Source organism: Hydra viridissima, unplaced genomic scaffold (genome assembly GCF_058129835.1).
Source record: "Hydra viridissima isolate aposymbiotic clone 2 unplaced genomic scaffold, HvirCarnegie_v1 scaffold_1, whole genome shotgun sequence".
Taxonomy (NCBI): Eukaryota; Metazoa; Cnidaria; class Hydrozoa; order Anthoathecata; family Hydridae; genus Hydra; species Hydra viridissima.
This window is the reverse complement of record NW_028324300.1, coordinates 36,419,604-36,441,402: the sequence shown is the minus strand read 5'-3', so window position 1 is coordinate 36,441,402 and position 21,799 is coordinate 36,419,604. Positions and strand designations below refer to the sequence as shown.

General features: G+C 28.5%; 1 protein-coding gene and 1 long non-coding RNA gene across 3 annotated transcripts; one reads left to right on the top strand and one right to left on the bottom strand.

The window, feature by feature from the left end:
- Window positions 1-1,565: 1,565 nt before the first annotated feature.
- On the top strand, window positions 1,566-21,302 carry LOC145191895 (MAP kinase-interacting serine/threonine-protein kinase 1-like). Of its 2 annotated transcripts, XM_090083287.1 has the most exons (14): window positions 1,566-1,791; window positions 2,534-2,656; window positions 2,951-3,040; window positions 4,536-4,633; window positions 5,167-5,246; window positions 5,364-5,405; window positions 6,028-6,059; window positions 7,495-7,599; window positions 8,912-8,967; window positions 9,087-9,176; window positions 13,997-14,097; window positions 19,795-20,050; window positions 20,246-20,286; window positions 20,392-21,302. In XM_090083287.1, exons 2-14 carry the CDS (start codon window positions 2,542-2,544, stop codon window positions 20,882-20,884), a joined length of 1,599 nt encoding a protein of 532 aa, XP_089939413.1. In that variant the 5' UTR covers window positions 1,566-1,791; window positions 2,534-2,541; the 3' UTR covers window positions 20,885-21,302. The 2 variants fall into 2 exon arrangements, with proteins under 2 accessions (XP_089939413.1, XP_089939419.1); XM_090083293.1 differs by lacking the exons at window positions 1,566-1,791; window positions 2,534-2,656; window positions 2,951-3,040; ... (6 more) ...; window positions 9,087-9,176; window positions 13,997-14,097 and adding an exon at window positions 17,657-18,065.
- LOC149894757 (uncharacterized) lies at window positions 5,679-10,957 on the bottom strand. Its single transcript, XR_016451205.1, has 2 exons — window positions 7,927-10,957; window positions 5,679-7,850 (listed from the first exon to the last, which is right to left on the bottom strand). It is a non-coding gene; the product is annotated as an uncharacterized LOC149894757 (long non-coding RNA).
- Window positions 21,303-21,799: the final 497 nt, after the last annotated feature.

Here is a 21,799-nt window from a genome sequence, read left to right as displayed (position 1 = left end):
CAAACATGACGTTTTTTTTTATCGAATTCAAAAAAAGTTTCAAAAATTTATATTTTTACCAAACACGTATTAATCAACAAAAGCTTGGTGAAAAAATAATTTTACTACAACTAGTGAACCTCAACAAGCTGAAACTCAGGGCGAAGTCCCCGTCAGCCCCTCTTCTCTTCTATCTGTAAACTTCAATAATATGTTTAAAACGATCTGTAAAAGCATTTTTCTGATGCTTATTCTACTAAAAGTTATTGATATTTGTAAAACGCAAATCTTTATAAACTCCTCTTGTTTGTAAAGTCTTAAGATACATTTTATCTTTTACAATAGATGACATTTTTGTTTTTTCAGGTATTGGAGTGAATTATTTCATTTCAATTTCTTTTCTAATCTAAACAACATTGTTTTATATATATCCACATCAAAGCATCTAGAATGCTTACTATTTTTCTTGGGTATTAGGTGAATTTATTTCAAAAAAATATAAAAAAAGAATTGTTTTTGGTTATTTCTATTTGTCTGACTTATTTCGATTAAAATTGTTTTTGCTTTTATGGTTATTTAAATAATTGAATTGGCATCCCCTCTGTCTGATCATTTTATCCCGACACCTAACCTCCATACATTAAAAGTGTCCCAACAGGAATCTTTATCTGAGGGAAAAAAAAAATTAACTTAAACATGTTCCGTGTTTGTTTTAACGCGGAAACAACTGTACTCAGCTGATAGCAAGAAAGTTTACATCAGAAGATTCCGATTACGTCATTTTGCTGATGCAGCTTTTTTGCTGTTTGACGATTTCCCCCGGCGATGTTTAAAATTTTTTTCTCTTAAAAAGGGATTTGAAAAACAACAACAAAAACAACAAAAAAAAAAAACAAAAAAAAAAAACATACTTTTGTTATAGCTTTTAAGTTTTTAATTTTTACAGAAAGCTGAGTTCACATTCTGGAAATTTACTTTTTGCTTATTTTACAAGGCAGTAAAAATTTTAGTTTTCTATCCAACTAAATGTCTTTAAAAAAAAACAAAACATAATCGCTTGTTGCACCTTCAAAAAACGTCGTTTAAGGAAACTTAGTAAAGTATTTATGTTAAAACAATACAGCTTGTAAAGCATTATAATAAGTTAAGTTTCCAGCAAAAGCGCAATTGCACTCATTGAAGTCGTTTACTTTATATCCTATAGATGGATTGAAACTTATATGTCAATATAATGAAATGTACCGCGTAACACTAAGCTTGTTCATGAATTTCGTATACATTGCACTATAATTTAATCAGGTTGTACTTATCCCGGCACGCCTTGGCAAGTTTAGCAAAAGCTCAACTTTTGCTGTAATAAACAGCTACAAATCAGAACAAGAAAAAAAAAATTGTCTTTTGATTTCTTCATTCATAAAATCAGTGCACTTCCAAAATTTTACATTTCTTCGATATAGCGAAGAGAGCAGATTTTGTGTAATATTGTAAACAAAAATCGAATGTTGTTAACGGTTTAAACTATTCTCACCCACACGGCATTTTTCAACATTGAAACGTATTGCAAAAATTTCGCTGGATGCGCACGAGGTTTTGTTGTTGTTCGTGGTAAAAGTTGGAAGGGAGAAAGGATTCAAACTAAATGTGCTGCAGAAAATAATCATATTTTTTTTTGTTTTGGCATAATCAATGTCAAAAACAAATGTGTACGAAAATCCTATTCCATTTGAAGGAATAAATATCTGAAAAATAAAGAGATTTGGAGTTACGAAACCCATCTAGTATTAAAAGAGAGGAGCTTGACCCTATAAAGAGGTAAGATAGCTTAATAAAGAAAATAAAGAAAACTGGCTGTAATGTTAATTGCCCATAAGAAAGCATATTTAAAAATGTTATTACGGATTATTTGTTTGTTCTATGTAAACCATTTTGTAGAGCCAAAACTATGTGTAATTGTACGTATGTAATTTATTTTTTAGTTGATATATGCTAATTATATTACTAGTAAGAGATGTATTATACCATTTTTGTGTATATCCATTTATATAATATTGATATAAACACAAATATTGAAACTAATTTGTATATATCTAAAAAAAAAATTTTAATGACTAGTTATATAAAACATTCATTGTCACTGGCATTAAGATTATAATCATCTAATAAGAGTTTGATCTTTAAATTAGGAGAAAATAAGAATAGAAATATTACTAATCTTGTCACATATTTTATTTGCTGATTAATGTCTTTACTCTAATGTGCTTTAATCTTTGCTAAAATTTAATTGCTTTTAATAATTGCAGTTTAAAAAAGTTTTATTTATTGCTGTTCAAAAATCACAAAACTGCAAGTAATAATCATATTCCTATACAAGTGTGAAAACTAAACAAATCAAAGTGCTCTTTCAAAGCTCTTACAAGATGTTTAATTTTTATCTTGTAATTTTTTTTGTCCTCCACCTGAAAATGATTAATAACAAATATATAACAAAAAATTAAAAGAGATTAAATTTTATTAAATTAAAAAAAAATAGTAATGGACATGTTTAATTGTTTAGCTGCAATTATGGAAAATGGATGGTACTTCCCAGCTTCATATGAGGATTGGATAAAAAATGGGACTGAAGAAGTAGTTGACAATATTGAATCAGGAGAAATAGAAAATGTGCTTTTTGCTGAAGGTAACAGAATTTCTTTAAATAGTTTCTATAAGTAAACAAAGTTTCCTCTTTTTTAATGCAAATAATGAGAAAGCAATTTCCTGTAAAAACACATGTTTACATAAAAGATTTAAGCATTTTGACAGTTAAAGATTATCTGTAATCAATAAGTATTTTGCATAAGCATGCAAAATACTTATTGATTATAGTATGAAAAAACATGGTTTAAGATGAAGTAACAGTTGCTTTAGCTGAAATAAATATTTTTTTGAATTTTGAATTTCAATGAGCTATTTTTCAAGTTTTTTAAAATAGCACAACAACCAATAATGCCCAAAGAAATTGTCACAACAAAAAGGAAAAAAAAGAAACTTATCCAACCTGTTATGGTAGAAACATTTCATGGTAAGTCAACAATATCAGTTTTTATGGTTTATATGTTTTTATGATATTAGCAAAATTTTAACTGCTGCAAAAGTAGTTCTAAAGCTTCATAAAATCTCTTGCTTGCTTGTCTTTTAAAATTATATTTTTAGAGGCATTTTATGTCAAATCATCCTGAAAAAACTTAAATGTCAGCCATAGATTATGCTATTTTTTGTTTTTGAAAATATATGTGTTCTACTCTCAGCAGTTCCTTAGATATCTGGGTTATAAAATTTTGCAATTTTGCTGACTCAGCATGTATGTGTATTTTTTTTTTTTTTTTGTATAAGTAGAGCTGCTGTTTGTTCAAACAGCAAAAAGTCAAAAACCTATGACCATTTCATGTTAAAATTTTGTGCACTAATAGATTTTTCCTAAATCACAGATTGTGAAGTTGGGAAAAAAGATTTATACTTAAAAACACTGTAAGTCAATAGAATGTTACAAAATGATACTTAATACTAAAACTATATTACTAAAATGTATCAATCCTTACTCTCAAAATCAACATTTTTTTTTTTTACCTAAAGTTAAAAATATATATATCATTTTAAAATGGCATTACCGTTTTTTGTGTCTCTTAAGTATTCAAACTGTTTTGCATTGCTAGTATTTGCACAATACTTAAAGCAAGGTAATATGAATAAAGTTTTATATAAAAAGTGTATAAACCTAAGAATATTATAAAGTTGAAAAAGTCTGGTGATGCACATGTTAATATCAATTAAATATAACTGATTGATTATAAACACGTGTGTTTAAGTAAATGAAATTTTTAGAAGCAGCCATGCTGTTTTAAAAAGTTGTCATTAGTATTTAAATTTGTTGGTTTACAAAAGTATAATCCAAAGTTGGAAAAGGTGCTAGTGAAGAGGACTCAAGATATTTTTTAAGTTCAAATAAAGTTTCTGATATCTTTCATAAAGTGGATTGCTAATTATATCTTTCTATTTTTTTATGGCTATTGTTGAATGACACTTTTATGATATGTTTTTTCAACAATTTATTTAGTCAAAATGGTTGACAGAAATTTTGTTTATTTGACTTTTTGGGGGATTGATTTTGCATAAAATGTTATTTGATGTCACTTAACAAGTAATATCTTTCTTGCACAAGAAAACTGTTGCTAGAGTTGATGTGGATTTGGACTTTAAAATTTAATCTTTTTTTTGTCTTTTTTTATGTCTTCAGCAACACCAGCCACCAAAAACTGTTCCATTTACATGCTATGTAATCCTTGAATGTCTTAAGAAGCTTGAGTACTGAAGAACTTATTAGTAACTTTTTCATTCACTAAATTTTCAGGATTGTCATATTTGAATCAGGGCTGTGTAATATCTTTAAATAAGCATAATCTAAAAGTAAATGGCAATTGTATGACTGATTTGACATGGAATGACTATGTATAGTTTATAAAACCAAAGCTTTAAAAAATTTTTAGGTACATTTTTATGTATTGTGTTTTTTATTTTAGACAAGTATATTCTCTGCTCTGAAGTGCTAGGAAGAGGAGCAAACTCCCTGGTCTCACTTGCAAAGGAAAAATGTTCTTCCAGAGATTTTGCTGTTAAGGTTTTATAACTTTTAAAATTTATATGAATAAAAATTTATGACTTTTTATTACCTTAATCTTAATGAAAAACTTAAAAAGTTTGGGAAGAAAATTAGTGTGGCTATGGCATGATTCAGGAAACTGAAGACAATTACCGCCTGTTAACATTGTGCACAACTTTTATAAAATAGAACCAGAACTACTATATTATTTTCAAATCCATTTTTAAAATATGGTTTTGTTTCAAAACTTTGAAATTTTATGCTTTTTTTTGGTTAGAAATAATTTGTTGACTTGCCAACCATACAGCACAATTATACTTAGGATTGCTTTTAGCTGCTTTTAGTAATTAAAACCTAATTTCTCCCTTTTTGTAGTCTTAGCAACTATCAAGTGATAACCTTGATGATATCAGAACTATAAATTTGTTGTTAAAACAAATTTGTTTTTAATCTGATGTTTAGGTTTTATTATGATAATTTTTACTGTCTGTTATCAGAAATAATAATAGTAATAAAAATCAAAGTGATCAGATGAACTTTTTAATTATTAGATTATTGAAAAGTATGATGGCTATGATAGACGTAGTGTACTCACAGAGATTGACCTATTGCATTATCTTTCTGATTGCCCGTAGGTTTTTACATCAAAATCACTTTTTTGTAAAACCTTTCTTTTTTTGAACTGTAAAGTTATTGTTGAATACATAAAATGTTAGAAGTTCGTTTTTATTATTATTTTACCTTTCAGGAATATCTTACATTTGTATGACTCTTATGAGGATGGCAGCAGGTGATATTTACTGGGATTTTTTTTGTTTAATATGGGACTTATTGAAATTTTTTGGCAATTTAATATTTTCCATTTTTAACATCTTAGTTCAAATTTTTCCAGGTTTTAATAAAATACTTTTGCTGCTAAAACTAAAGTTATGTAGTTATTGATGGTGATAAAAAAAAAATTATGAAAAAAAAGAAACAAAAAAAAAAAAAAAGGTTCCTTCATAACAAAAAAGGCATTGTTCTTTAACTTTGTAAACTACTTTATAAGGTACCTAAAATAACAAGGGTCTATCCTGCCAATCCCTTAATATCTTTTCTTTAGACAGCTTCACCAACTGAGAAAGTAATGAGATGTTGGTGGGGTCATATTTTACTTACTGCTGTTTATTGGGATAATTTAACCACTCTCAAATCAAACTTTTATATTATAGTCTCATTTTAGTTCTTTAATCAATTAATCATTTTAATTTGCTTCAAATACATTATTTTAATTCATTTTTTTTGAGGAATTGGCTTTTGTAATTATTTAAATGCCTAATGTTAATTACAAAATAACAAAATTCAATTTTTTTTTTTTTTCATTTTCTCTGTCAAGTTTTATTTTATTCTTTACATATATTCTTTTACTTTAGATTTTATTTGGTTTTTGAAAGAATGGAAGGTGGTAAGTAAAAAATATGTATAAAATACTTTTTATTGTCAGTAATTGGCTGTATGATTTTCTCTTTTCATACACAGTTAAATTTTATGCATCATATCTTTAAAAAAATCATTTCATTTGGTTTTTCACACCTAAATTTTTATTTCTTAAAAAGTAATGAGAATTTGCTGGAAAATTTATTAAAGAAGAGAAACAAAAGTATTAGTTTAGTTTAATCATGCAGAAAAATTGAGGAAATTATTTCCTTGTATACAAAGGGTTAACAGATTGAATATGTAAGAAATGTTGATGTTTTGTTATTTGCCCTTTATTTTTTTAAACTCTGCCAGGCATGCTGTTGTCCAATATTCTGCATGTTGTTACTGGATAGTATACCATGCTGTTTTCACTATCTCCCACAGCTCTTTTTTAATCTGAGGCTTTTGTTTTGCTACCTTATCTTTCAGAATTTTTCATTAAATTTTTACTGGATTTAAATCTTGAGATGTTAAAGTGAAAAAGACCAACATCAGATGATGAGAAACATCTCCACACCATAATGCTTCTGCCACCAAATTTTACTGTTTTTTTACTTTACACTAATGTGGGTCACTTTGTTTACTTGGTGGTCTGCATACATATTACTTACCATCTTATCCGAAAATATCTGTCTGCAAAACAGTACCCCATTTCTTATTTGATCATGCCAATTGTTTCCAGCAAAACCCTTTTCTGACTTTAATGTCACTTTTTCAATAAAAGCATACTTCTGGGTGTTCACTTCTGTGTTTTCTACTAAATATTCTCTAATCATACATGGTACTACATTTAGTTTTAGATTGTTTGTAATGGTGTTACTGGCGATAAATTAAACCATTTTAGCTTCACTAATAATTTGTCATCTTGATTAAGTTGTTTTTCTTTTCTGACCTCTAGTTTCAACACTTTTTTGTGACTTAAGAACATTCTGAACAACTCCAACAGAGTGGTCTATTTGTCTCGAAATCTCTTGTAGTGACTTTCCACGGTTTTTGAGTAGCTGAATTACTAAGAGTTTAGTCAAGGTGCAATGTGCCCTTTACTATTGTAAGGTAAAACTGTAGTATGAATTTTTTTGTTTTCGTATATGTTAATATCACCACATTACTTATTTTAAATTAGTGTATTTCCTGCTGCGCAATAGTTAGAGAATTTTGTTTTATGTAAATAAATCATTTGAGTGAATTTTTTTTTTTGCTAACTATATTTGTTTTAGAATTGACCATCTCTGCAAGATAATCAATTAGCTCTAGTCAATTAATTCTCATCAATTAATTCTCAATTAACTGATGAGAATTGATCAATTAATTCTCATATTTCATTCTCATGTTTCTTGTCTTTGTCAATATTTGTTTTAAAAGTAGTAATAAAGTTAAAATGGTAAACTTATTGCAATATTTTTCTCACATTGTTTTTGTAGGACCTTTGCTCTCTCATATTGAGAAGAAAGGTGTTTTCACAGAAAGAGAAGCCAGTCTTGTTGTGCAGGACATTGCCACAGCATTAAAGTTTTTGCATAGCAAAGGTATATGAGTGAACTTTATTTAATGTTTTTTTTATTTATGAAAATAAATTTTGTAAATTTCATAAGCACATTTTTCAAAAATTTATTATTTAAAAATTTTTTTTTTTGCCTATAATAGTTAGCCTACTTTATATATTTACTTAATTTGAATTTACCTGCAATATCTAAGAAATAATTATCCATATCATTATTTCAAAACTTAAAACTGCAACATTTTCAATTTCTACGAAAATTTTTCTTGATAACAACATCTTTGATCATCTTTGATCAACAACATCTTTGATCATCTTTGATCAACAACATCTTTGATCATCTTTGATCAACAACATCTTTGATCCCATGGGAAACTTTGGCTTATTATTGTTATTTCATTGATTAATGTTAATTTTATTAACTTTTAAGTGAAAATCTATTGTTATTTTACAGTATCTGTTATTTTAGTTATCATTTATATCTATTAAATGAATTAAACTAATGTAGCAAAATAATTTACCATTGTAACTAGAACTGCTCCAAAATACTTATAAGGATTGAATATGAGAAATTATAAAAACTGGTATATTACTGGAATATGACAGGTTTGTCTTTTACCAAACCAGTTTTTTCCTTTTGATTAAATCTTTAACGAACCAAAAAATAAACAAATTTGAAAATGATTTCTTTAACCAAACGTTTTTAAAATATTTTTGCATGGATCTTCATATCAAAATTCTAGCTTGATGTTCTGTAGTTATCTTTGGCCTGCATGAATGATTTTTTTCAAGTGTCTTATGGTCTCTATATCTCTTAACTAATGCACTAATTGTTGATTTAGCGACATCATAAAGCTCAGAAATTTGCTTATAAAAAATCTCTACAGCACAGTTCATCGATACATTCCTTTTTTAAAAAAGTTATGAATACTTAAAATGTCCATATTATTCTGTTGTTAGCATTTTGATTATTATTTAAGATCATTATATGCATGACACTTGAAGGGATAATGGCGCTATGCTGTGTTGTATTATAGCATAACTATATTTGTTGAATGAACCTCATCGTTGATTTTTTTCTATAAAAGCGAAACCAGAAACAAGGCTTTATGTTTTTCATATAAGAAATTCCCATACTTGATGTTTTAGCAATTGTATTAAACCAGGTTTTAACTATTGATTCGATAAAAAAGATGAAAGGACAGGCTTTTGGAGATCAAATCTTTGAAGGATTGTAGTTGTTAAACATTTTAATGTCATGTGATCTTTTTTTTTTGTAATAAATATTCTATTTAATATTTTGAAGCATCTTTACTGTAAATTTATTTTGAATTTTAAAGGAATATCTCACCGAGATCTAAAACCAGATAATATTTTGTGTATCAATAAAGATGAGGTATGTTTTATTTCACTGTATTTTTAAAATTGTTTTTGTTGAATGATTTATCGCATTAAATTTTGTGTTTATTTTTGGAGCTTAAGAAAATCATCTGAACATACTTTTCTTCATTATAGATAGTTCCTGCTGTGATATGTGATTTTAATTTGGCTAGTGGTGTATCAATAATTGATGAGAGTGTGACCACTCCTGAGCTATACACTCCGGTAAGATAAGTTGGTTATTGCATTTCTTTACCAAGTAATTACCATTCTTTTCTAACAAACTTTAAAGTATTTTATTTATTATGTAGTAAGATTCATGAGCAATTATTAGCAAGTATCCCCTATGAAGCATCAATAATTTTCTAAAAGCCTTATTTAAAGTTAAAAAAAAGTTGTTCATATACTTTGAGGTTTTTTAAAATGATTTAGAAGTTTTGTAAAGCCATTACAATATCTAATTACTAGGTCTACTGGCTGAGAAATTTTTTTTTATATTAAAAATATTTGACAAAAATTAGTCATTTAAAAAACATTATTGAGAATGATTAATGCATTGAAAAGATGTTTTAAATTCAGTTGGCTTGAATTGAAACCCAAAGTTTTGCAAAAGCTTTTTCATTTAAAGTATACAGATATGACACTTTGAATCTGCTATATGAATTTTTTGTAGCATGAAATGCTTCAGATAGAAGTAGAAAGTCTTACAAAAATCTTACACAATTTTTAGTGCTGTTATAGTCTGATTTGCTTTTAAATGTTTTGGTGATATATATCTGCGTTGAGCAAATATTTTTATTGAAGTTAAATTTATCAACTTCTACATAAGCATAATTCTACCCAAGTATTAAACAGATAGCAGTATGAAAATTCCATACCATTGATCTTGAATGAGTTTTTGGTTTAGCTGTACTAAATTTTTCATTTTAAACATAAAATAGCTTATCTCAGGCAAAACATTTTCTTATTCAGTAAAAATACACTTATTTTGTGTAACTCATGAGTGTCAGTGATTGTCAGAGAAATGTTTGTTGTAGTGCAAACACTCTGCAATTAAGTTGTATATATTTATTTAGCTTTCAATAAAAACCAGCAACAACTGTGATTGCTGCATACAATGTAAACAATGCATGCAACAAAATGTAGTCAAATGAATATTGTCCTGTCACAAATATTGCTTTGAAGTATAATCAGCTTAAAAAAAAGAAGCTTTGTAACACTTTCAAATGAGTTTCAATAAAAAGACAAACAATTGCCAAAGTATTTTTGCCAAAGATCAAGAGTTGAGTGATATTGATTGACTAATATTGTAGATTTTATTAGGTTCTACAGTAATAATCATGACTGCCAAGAGGGGAGGGGTGGACAGGGAAGATTCCTGGGGCCCCGTGTTCGTGCAAATAATTTTTTAAAGTAATTTTTAAAAGATTTCAATAGTTTTGACTTTTAAAAGATTTAATTAACTTTTATTTTTAAGTTTTAATGAACAGAGCACACTTCTTTTGGTCCTGGGTATATAATTATTCATAATGAGGGCCCCTTAAGAAAACTTCCCCGGGGCCTGAAATTTCTCTCGGCTGCTATGGTAATAATAATGATTAAAGAATTTCTTACAAGTATCAAGTGTTTTATTCCAGTGAATTCTAATGGAAAAAAATCAACAATATCAAGCTTAAAGATCAATAAAAAAAAAAAAATAATAAGTGAGAAATGTGAGAAATGGTGAGAGTTTTCAAAGTTGGTGAATGCATCTAGAAAACATTTTTTGAGCATCACAAATTTGTAGCATATAAAACTTTTTCTTGCATTTATTAGTGAAAGGTATTGATTATAAAAATATGATGTTAAATTTTATGCAAGAACTAAAATGGTTTGGTTGAAACAGAATGTCACCTGATCAAATTTGTAAAAGTCACCAAAAATAAATTGCAGAAAGAAAAGTAAAAGAACCTAAAGGAAAACATTGGTTCAATAAAACCCCAGATTAAAAAAGGACAAAAGTTAATTTTTAAACCTGTTTGTGACTTGAAAACCTTTTACTACTGCTTTGTGCTAGTATCATTGAAAATGTGCAACAGGATTAAATTTGCACTTTTTGTTTTCTGCTGATCACCTTGCTGATTTTAGAATAATTAAGAATTAAAAACTTTTTTTTTTTAAAGCTTTACTACAAATTCAACTATAAATAAATTCATTAATAAATAATTGAGTACTGAAAGAATTTTTATTGCTTTAAAAGGAATCCTTTTAAAAGTATGGCTTGGGTCTTTCCTTATTGAATCTTTCAGGTCATGTCAACAAAAAAAAAAATAGATTTAGCTCATTTTTTGATTTATTATATAATTATATGATATCAGATTGTTAAAATATTTAATTTCTGATTGTTAGCAGATCAATAGTTATTCACCTTTGAAATTTTCCCAGACTTTCAAACATGTTTATTCTGAATGGAGCCATGTTAGAAAAAGTTCAGTATTTTTTGAAATTTAAAGAGTAAAGCTATTAAAAGTTATAGCTAAATCTTATTTCAATTGTTTTTTTTTAAATCTACTGCAAAATAAAATTTATATTCCGAAATAAATTGATCTGCCTCTAAAAGTAGACATAACCTTTTGTATTTCCTGAGAATTTTTTTTTTTTTTTTTGTATATTGAACTATATTTCTACTGAGTTCCATTTATTGTCTCTCAAGTGTTGGTATTTAATTGTCTCTCAAGTGTTTGTATTTAATAAGTAATTAACGTTTTGAAGCAAAAATCCATTGTTTTAGATTTTTATGTAATCTTGTTTTCTAGTAATGTAAGATTTTTATAAACCTGCTCATCAAGTTGAAACCAAACTCTGCATGCAAATGGTCAGCTTAAAAGTTTCTAAACAAACAAAAAAATAAGAAAATAACAAATATATTATAAGTGACATGACTAAATATATATTTCAATTATAATAAAACTTGGTTATTATCAAACATTATTATTATCATAAGCTATATCACAATCTTTATGCTTTTATGTTAAAAGGAAACAAATTTTTATTACTTCAACAAGTTATTAACAAATTGTTATTAACAAAGATAGATGATTCATTGCCTCATACCTAACAGAAATGATTGTGTCAGCAAAGAAAAAATGTACATATGCAAAAAAAATTAATGCTAATAAATCTTAAAAAGCTACACCAAGAGCTTGAAAATAAGCTTCCTAAAATGGATCTTTAACAGTATATGTGCTTGTTACTGTTGCAACAAACCTGCAAGCATTATATTGCATGATTATATTACATAATTGTGCAATATAATGCTGGATAGGTTTAGTCACAGAGCACAAATGTTGACAAAAGCATTCTCCATCCACAAGGACTTGTGAATAATTTTTGTAGCCTATAAAGACAACTATTTTTCATATTATACTCAAGTTTATCCACTATCAACTGTCATTTTTATTTCATCACAGAAAAAGAATTGAAATGAAATCAAAAGTAAGTTTAATGCTTTAAAAAATATTTATATGGAACAGAAATTATATACTGATACTAGATGACCTTCAATATAGAAAATGAATCAATTTTCTTAAAGTCTTGTTTATTTTCTAGTTCAGGTTGTTTTTAGCATTTTTATACTGAATTTTAGAAATCCTCAAAAATATTTTTTTTTAAGCTTCATTTTGCAGTAATCTTAAAAATCCTAATCTAATAAAATCATTTTTTTTTCTGTTGGTTGAAGGGCTTTTTAAGTGTTATTTTTAAATTCCCCACCCTTTAAATGGCGGTCTACCAATTTTTATAATTCCCCACCCTTTAAATGGTGGCCTACCAATTATCATAATTTTTCTCCTTATATTTCTAAAAAAAAATTTTCAAATGGGCTTCATTCAGTGAAAAAAAAATTTTCAAATGGGCTTCATTCAATGTTTTTATTTAACAACTAGTTATCATAAGCTAAAATTTTCAACATTTTATCATCATATAGTTATGAACAATGATCTTAGAATAATATATTCTTCATAAGTATATGATGATCTGTTGTTTTTGTGGATGATTTGACCTGAATAAAATTATAAAATAAAATAAAATAAAATAAAATTATAGCTATTATAAAATAAAATAAAATTATAGCTATAATTATAGCTATTTTACATTCTAAACCAAGTTTACCAAGCTAAATGATTTTTTACATAAATATTTATAACGATTACTTATTATTATTTTGTAATGTGTTTAAGCAAAGTACACAAAACTTATACAGGGTTACATTTTGTTGATAATAGAGAATCCTTTTCATAATTATGCTTTGAAATAACCATGATTTAATTCTCTTTAAAATGACATAAACTCAAGATATAGTTTTATAAATCAGAAATTTGTATGGCCTCAACTTTATTAAGTGCTGCATGTAAAAGTATTTTTTCTAAAAAAGAGCACATACAAATTACATGCTTGATCTTTTCATAATCTCTATTGATCTTTTTTTTTTTTTTCTGCACCCCTTTTTTTTTTGTTAATAGTTCTCAAATGTAACATGTTATATTTAACATGTTGGTTATGTTTTATTTAATTTCAAAATCACCTGTATACAAACACACACACAAATGCTCACACAAACACCTCACATAAACATGCAAATAATCACTCTCAATGCAGTAGAACCTGGAATTCTTGATGGTTTTATAGGCCGACCCGTATTAAAAAATGAAGAATACTAAAACTTGCAATTTAAAAAAAAAAAAAAAAACTGTTAAGTTTAATTGTTGAATGGTTCTTTGCAAATATAAAAAACAGACATTCCTTCATGTCTGTTGTTTGTGAACTTTTGTAAGTGATATCAAAGATCTCTTCCACTCTCCTCGTTGTTTCTGATATTTTTTTCGACGAGAGGATGAGACATATCGAAAGCGGTGCGTTTCTTTAATCCGCTTCCCTGAGGGTCGGGGTATTTATTTTCTCTTTTTTTTCCTTTTAAAAATATTTTTACACTAATATGGTTACTTTTGTAAATATTGTTTAATCTGAACCTTAAAATCTTTTTAAAAAGTCAAATTATGTAACTTAAGGTTGGTTCTGCAGAATACATGGCTCCAGAAGTCGTCGACGCATTTGTTAGCGAAGCTGCTTACGATAAAAAATGCGATATTTGGAGTCTTGGAGTGATACTGTGAGTTTTTCACATAAATATATTTTTTCTTTTTTATTAATTTTCTTTTTTACTGCCTTCTTTTTAAAATTTTGTAAGAAATTTAATCTTATGTCACCTCTAATTTACTGCATTTCCTTTTTTACTTAAAACTTCATAAAAGAGCTTAATTTACTATCTGCCTAAGTTCTCCATCTAAATTAAACAGGCATTTACACCCATTTACTAATTTTACAAAAGATTCATAATAAATGAAATTAATCTGTCTGTAATTCTTTTAAAAAAGCAATTTAAAATTCAGCTTCCTTTCTGAAGGACCTATCAACAAAAGAAAAGAGGAGAGTGTATTGCTATTTTTACGACTTGCACATTTACATTTACCGGATTTTAAGCGTAATTTAAAAAATGTATTTTTAAAAAATTTATTTTTAGATTACTTTTAAGATCTGGTAAAGATATAAATCGTAAAAATAAAACGGTTAAAAAAAAAAAAAAAAAGAAAAAAAAAGTTTAGTAAAACATTTATCTTCAGTTAATGATAAATTTTCGAAATAAGTAAAAACATACTAAAACTTTTTTATTTTTATTAAAAAGCAATTCAACTTATTGTTTTTACTTGTATAAGACTTAGAGTTTTATTCATAAGATCCGTTAGGATTCAGAAAACATCCGATTATTATATACTTATTATTATAGTATTAATATAGTATTAGCTGATTTACATACACTCTTCTAGGATAATTTATTAAAAGGTTTGTGAAAGTTCACGTGGTATTTTGAAACAATCACGTGTTGGCTGTGAAACGTCGCATGTTAAGTTCACGTGTTAATTCACGTGTTGACGTCAATTAAAGCTAGGTGATTATACGTAAAAATGGCATGAGAACCACGTGCAAGGAGCAGTTCAGCTGCATTCACTTTTTTTTTAACACCTTATTTCATCAGCCCGTGAAATAATATAGGCATGTCTATATTTTTTTACTTAAATAACTAGCAGACCTGGCACGACTTTCATTGAAAGTGTTTCTTTTTGTTTAACGCTTATTTTTAATGGAGTTTAAATTTTTATTAACAAAAAAAAAAAAAAAATATGCAACACTCGAAGAAGCTATACTAGTAGTTTGATTGGTCAGCCAAACTTAGTGGCTGTAGGAATGAGAGCTGCGTTTGTGTAACGACCTTCGGAAACTTTATCTATAGGAACAAGCAAATAAACCCCATTCAATTTGTCAATTTTAAATGGAACTTAAAGATTTAGTAAGAAATAAACACGAAATCCGAGGTATTTATGCTAGTTTTTTTGATTTGTCAGTTACACTCAGTACCTATAGGAATAAGAGCTGCGCTTGTGTAACGTCCTTCGGTAACTTTATTTAATTGAACAGTTTACCAGCAAGTAAACCCCCGTTTAACATGTCAAATTTGTAAAAGAATAAATGTCTCAGCATAAACTACCTAGCGCTGTAAATAGAAGATCAACATCTTTACACGATAAAAAATGGGATTTTTAATTTAAATTCCAAATTTTGTTGTCTGCCGCCTTTCAGAGTTAAAACTTTCTCTTACAACAAATCCGTTCTATTTTTCAGTCTTCTGTTGGAATAAATTTTCTTCTCGATATTATAAAGGCAAAGCTAGAGTGAGGTAGAGGGGTGTTCAGTTCTATTTTATGTCTATTAGAAAAAGATTTTCGTTACTCAGCTGCGAAACATTTTTTGATGCTTTAACGTAGCAATTATTTTCTGATCACAAAAATCTACTTGGAAAGAAAATTCATTCAGCAAATAAATAATCGATGTTCAGATAAATATTCGAATGTTTGCTTAAACTAAGATTAAAAAACAATACAAAACAATTACAATAATAAAAAAATAAAAAGTACTTTGGCTGAATCAAAGTTCATTTATAATACATTTCTATATTGTGTATAGTCACAATCTATCTTTTCTACTTACAAATACAATACTCCACCCAATTTAAACATGAGTTATATACCATTGATAATATATACCAAATGGTCCCTTGTAATTCGTACAAAGTCTGTCTTCGGTTTATTTTCTTTCGGTGTCGCCGCGTTTCAAACAATTCTTTGTTTAAAGTACGATTCTTTCTACAATAGATCAGACGGCGAGGTAATAATTGAAGTTTTTTTTTTACAAAAGATGTCTTTAAAAAAGCTACATGAAAAATATGCGAAAAAAATAAGAAAATTGTCCACGAATCTCTCAAGTACGCGACATGTTGACTTGCTCCGGATCTTTTGATATTTAAGCTCCTTCGACGCCAACTTGAGCTTTGCATTGACTTCCTCGTTATTCATCTGTTTTTTTTTTTTTTTTTTTTCTGTCGCATTTTTGGAGTGCATTTTGTTTTACTATGAGAGGTCCCATCGCTGGTGAAATTTCGGTCGGCAACTGTATATATGTATATATATTTTACTTATACTTTTGTTGCGAAAAAAAAAAATTCGTTTTATTTTTTGTCGTGGTTTAGTTTGTTGATTAGTAATGGTTTTGTTTTCCATTGCAACGACGTTCTATTCGAGTCGCTAGACTTCACGTTCGAGTTTACTTTAGCATTTTTTTCAGAATTCATGTTGATAACATGACCGTAGCTTGGTTTGTTGAGCATTTTAAAACAGATTTGAATTTTTGTTTGAGTTTTGATGTGTGCACTTAATTCAAGTCCTGAACAACTGACTTACTGTAATCCAATCTTCGCTATTTAAATGTGATCACGTGGGATTGATTTAAATTCTAATCTATTAAAGATATTCTAATTGGTCGAATCTACATAAATATTGAATGTTATTTTTATGGAAAAGGGTTTTTCCGTGCTATGTTTTCATATTAATAGACGAATGTTTTTCTCATTAAAAAATGTTACTGTGGTTGAAAACGAGCGGTCTGCGTGTTTTCTTAAATAAAATCGAACCCCTGAAACTCAGTTGAAACCTATTCATCACGATAAGGAATTGAAAGTTGCTTTATTTATTATCGGGATGATTCTCTTTTCAATTTTGTTACCAAAAATTAGTTTTGTTTTGCTTCCTCCTCTTAGAGAGCAGAAGCGCGTGGTGTTTTGATTCGTGCAGAGACGAGTTGTTTTGAGAGAGATTTTCAAACTTTCTTTTTGGATGCAATTTTGTAACAAAAATGTAACTTTGTCACACAAAATTTGCTGCTAATTTTTACAAAAACATGACGTGTTTAGTAATTTTTTTCTAAGAGAGTTTGTTGTACACAGATCAATGGTCATAAACTGTTAAAAATGGTATTAATTGGTATTGACGCATCCTTCGCTTTTGATTTTCTACTTTTTTGTGATTATACTGTTGACATACCGAAAAAAACGTCTTCACACTTCACATCATCCTGTGTATATTATGTATGATCAAAAACTATTTAATGTTGCTATTATTAAGCAATTAAGCAATTAGTTTACGGCAGGGAGTCACGGCATAAACAGCTGCAATTAATTATGCTTAAAATATTCCATCCTGCTATGTAAAAAATGTAAAACATTTTTTATTTAAATTTTTTAGTAATATAATTTTTTTGTTTACACTTAATTTCTTTATAGACGAAAGGTTCAATACTAAAATCGAACCTTGTTTGGAGTTTTGCTTTGAAATTCTTTAAGCCTTAAGGATTACGAGGATTATTTTAAGATTGCTAAAACTAATCCCATTTGGAGGCGTCGGTTGTGATATCACTTTATCTTGTTTACTTGTAATTTCAAAATGAGTACGATAAAGTTTTTGTGCATGTTTTTGAACGGAGAGATAGAGTGATTGGAGAAGATAGGTTTTAAGTGTACCCGGTTACCATAATATTAAGAATATTAACGTTGGTTGTAACATTTTTGTTGCTTCTTAAAAATGAATAAAAGATGGAATTTCCTCATGTCAAACACGTGTTAAACGTGTGCTTCACGTGCTTCACGTTTTGTCTATCCCTCTGTGGAAAACCTCACTGTATAATTCATTAGTAAGTTGTGCGCGTGTTTTTCCAATGGTAATTTATGAATTTTTCATTAGGAAACAAATTATAAAATATTGATGTTATGGTTTGACTGATGAGCCTGTTGTTTTTCATTTTTTTAGTGTCACTTATTTCCATCAGAAATTGAATCGAAAACCCTTAAGAGATTATTCGTCATTTTTTTGCGACGTATTCATGAAACAAGGTGCGCATAAACAAGATAAGATTCATAGATGTTTTTAAGATGCCAAAGTTTGATGTTGAATACTTCATTCAATGTTCGTGTTTGTCAGATAAATTTTTTAAGATGTTGTTTTCGTCCTTTGAATTCCTAAAAAAGCTGTTATGAAAATATGGCTTATGCAAATCAGAAAAATTGTTTTCCAAAGGCAGAAAAATCATTAAATCCTAAAAAAAATCTCTTCACAAAAACATTTAGTCCAATAGGATGGAAAAATATAAAGTTGATGTTTTATATAAATTGTTTGATTAACCGCTGCCATCATATTCTTCTATAAACCTCTAAGCTCGATACTCCAGACCAACGAGGGGCTAAACTATGAAACGTTTTTTGCAACAAGCCAAATTTACTTATAAACTTGATATATTGTAAACGGTCTAACCCATTCATTTCATCATTGATTGCGTCAAAGGGCCATCAGTATACGTCAAATGACAACTGATTTGCACTTTTAGTAAAACAAACTATCAACTTTTTTTATATTAGTTATAAATAGTAACTTTTTAAAGAGATTTTGTAGGCGGTTTGTAGCGTTAAGCATTTATCTTAGTTTGAGTCCTCTAACTGCAGTGTACCACGAACTGAACAGCCGGCGAACAGCCCGTTTGTTAGATCTGATTTAACAATTGTCTGATACAGCTTCAAAGCTTTTTTTTAAAAAGCCTTTCGTATGCTGCTTTCACAGTATTTGAGTGTGAACGTCCTCTGGATTCAAGCATCTCAATTCAAGTCCTTAATTGATTTTTATCATTAACAGTTTTTATCCAATTTCTCATACGTTTAGAATTTGCACCATGTAACATACAAATTTTTGAATACAAATATATAGTTTTCAAAACATTTGTTTTGAATTGAATATAGAGATTTATTGATCGTAGTTTCTTTGTTTATATGCAAAGTATCTATTTTTATAGGTAACTTTTAAAACCCTTTTCACCGTTGTTTGTTAGCAGAAAAAGTATGCAAACACCTTCTCCAAGGTTTGGATTGTGTTCTTGAATTAGGCGCACTGCTAACAAGGCTAAAAATGCGCATGATAAAGTTTAAATGACCGAGGTTTCATGAAAGTTATCTAAAAGTTTCAACTGTCTTAAAATGCAGGAAACATTAACAGGCACAAATCTATTGACATAATTTATATTGTTGTTTGAAATGAATTTAATGATGGCAGGATTTTATTTTAAAAGGTGCTGGTAAGAATATAAGCAAATATGACCGTTTAAAACACTGCTGCGTTCTTTTTATTTTTTGATAGCTGAAAAATTATTTTGTTTGCGGCCTTTGAAAATAGTTTTTTTATTGCCACTGTTTGACAATGAATACATGACGTGTTAATAATTATCATAAAGTAGAAAAAATTTGGGATAAAAGACGTTATAATTTTAAAATGCAAGATTATATGCAAAAATACGCGGTTCGCGTAATCGTTTATTACATTGGTTATTAGATTAGTTATAGTTCTATAACTTTAAAGCAGGCCAAATTTATTCTTAGTTACATTATGCTGTCCGGTCGTGCACCGTTTCAAGGGAGTTGTGGCGAACAATGTGATTGGGAACGGGGAGGCTCGTGTAAAAAATGTAAGTCATTATTGTGGCACAGCATTTTAGATGGTGATTATTCTTTCACATCTGAAGAATGGAAAAGCATCTCGATTGAAGCAAAAGATTTAATATCACATCTGTTAGTTAAGGACGCTTCTAATAGATATTCCATTGAAGACGTTTTAGCTCATCCTTGGCTGGAAGTGGTATGTTTAAAAACCAAATTTTGATGTTTAAACTCTTTTTGCTTACTCTTTTATCAGTATATGTGGATACACTTATTAGTATGTATAGTTTTAGTGCTATGTGTTACATGTATGTTACATATTGTGTAAAGGGCTGCTTGTGAGTGTTGTTTTGTTTTTCGAATTATTTTGAATTGTTTTAAATATTACTTTTAGGCAAGTAATAATGAATTGAATACTCCAAATGTCCTCGCCAGGTTTGTTTTACATACATTGAGTTCATCGTAATTTTTACGTTATTAGTTTATTCCATTTGTTTTATTGATTTTTGCTGGAGGTTTATTTGTTAGAATTTCTTGTAGTTCAAGTTACACGTATCGGTTGAGTTGCATGACGTCAGAGGCCGTAGCATATCACCGCCATATCGTATCAGAAAGACAATCAGACAAGCATCAAAATCATACTCGATGGAGCACCCCTCCGAAGTTTGGCTTATCTCCTCTAGGAAGTTCAAGTTTGGCAAAGCGACGCTCGATCAAGAATAAGTTAAAATTGTTAACGCCACTTTCGCTCGATGATTCGCAAAACAGCACACCTGTTGCTTCGCCAGTCGTAGAGTCGTTGTTTGAACGCGTGTTGCAACTGAACACTGTCAACGACAAATCTAGCTGCTTTAAGATCGAAAATCAAATGGCAAACTTTCACCAAACGCTGATAGATATGTCCAAGCAAAATGGAACCAGAAATGAAAATTTTTCCACATACAAATGGACATCAGAAAGTAACCTAGTTGCAACACCAACAAATTGTTCGTCTCGAACTTTGCTTTCATCTGGTAATGATGGTTTTAAGTGAAATAAAAAGTTTTATAATTGCTATTCGGGTATTGGTAGAAATATTTTTGTTGATGGTAACAATATCTATCAGTCACAGTTTGGTTTTTATTACACAGTTGTTACTGAAAGAAGTAATTTAGCAACCAGTCTTCTGGCAAGCAAGAAACATAATAGTGTGCTAACGAACTATACGTTATATCATTTTTCAAATGCTACAAAACGCACTTTTATGGAAAGAAAAAATATATATCTTGATATGTTGATGAAAGGGATCATGGTTACCATGGTTACCAGCGTTATTTTCTTATTTAAATGAAACTTAGGAGCAAAGTGCTTCCAATAATAAAGTTCAGTGTTATGTTCGAAATTCTACGGAGTTTTTGTGTTATCAGACGGTTTGGTTTTGTTTTTAAAAAAAGATAATTTATACAGTTCTGTATTTTATCTTCTGTACATTTTCTCCCTTGAAAGTTTTCCTATAAATATTTTCTTTTATATATATACAAATAATTATATTGAATATTACGGAATTAATGTTTAATGTAATGTTTAATTAATGCCGACACCTCATATTGAGTACAATTTTCAAAATGCAAAGATCTAAGAATGTAATCCAGTTTTTAGTATCTCGAAGCTTTGAGCTTTATTGTAAACTAAAAGTCTTCTTGTTCTGTCTCTTATTTCCCCGTTATTTCGGAGCCTTCAGCTTGCTTCATGTTGGATTAGTATAGTGTTTATTGAGAATAGCGTTAGTGTTTATTTTTTGGATATATAAGTGTTAATGTTTGTTCTAACTGTCAAGTTTTAAATTATACAGTATATTCATATGATGACCACTTATGTAACCTACACACAAACTCAGTGAACATTAAAATGCAAAAGTTATTAAAATCTCACTGTATTTTTAGGAAAATAAAAACAGCAGATCTCTGTA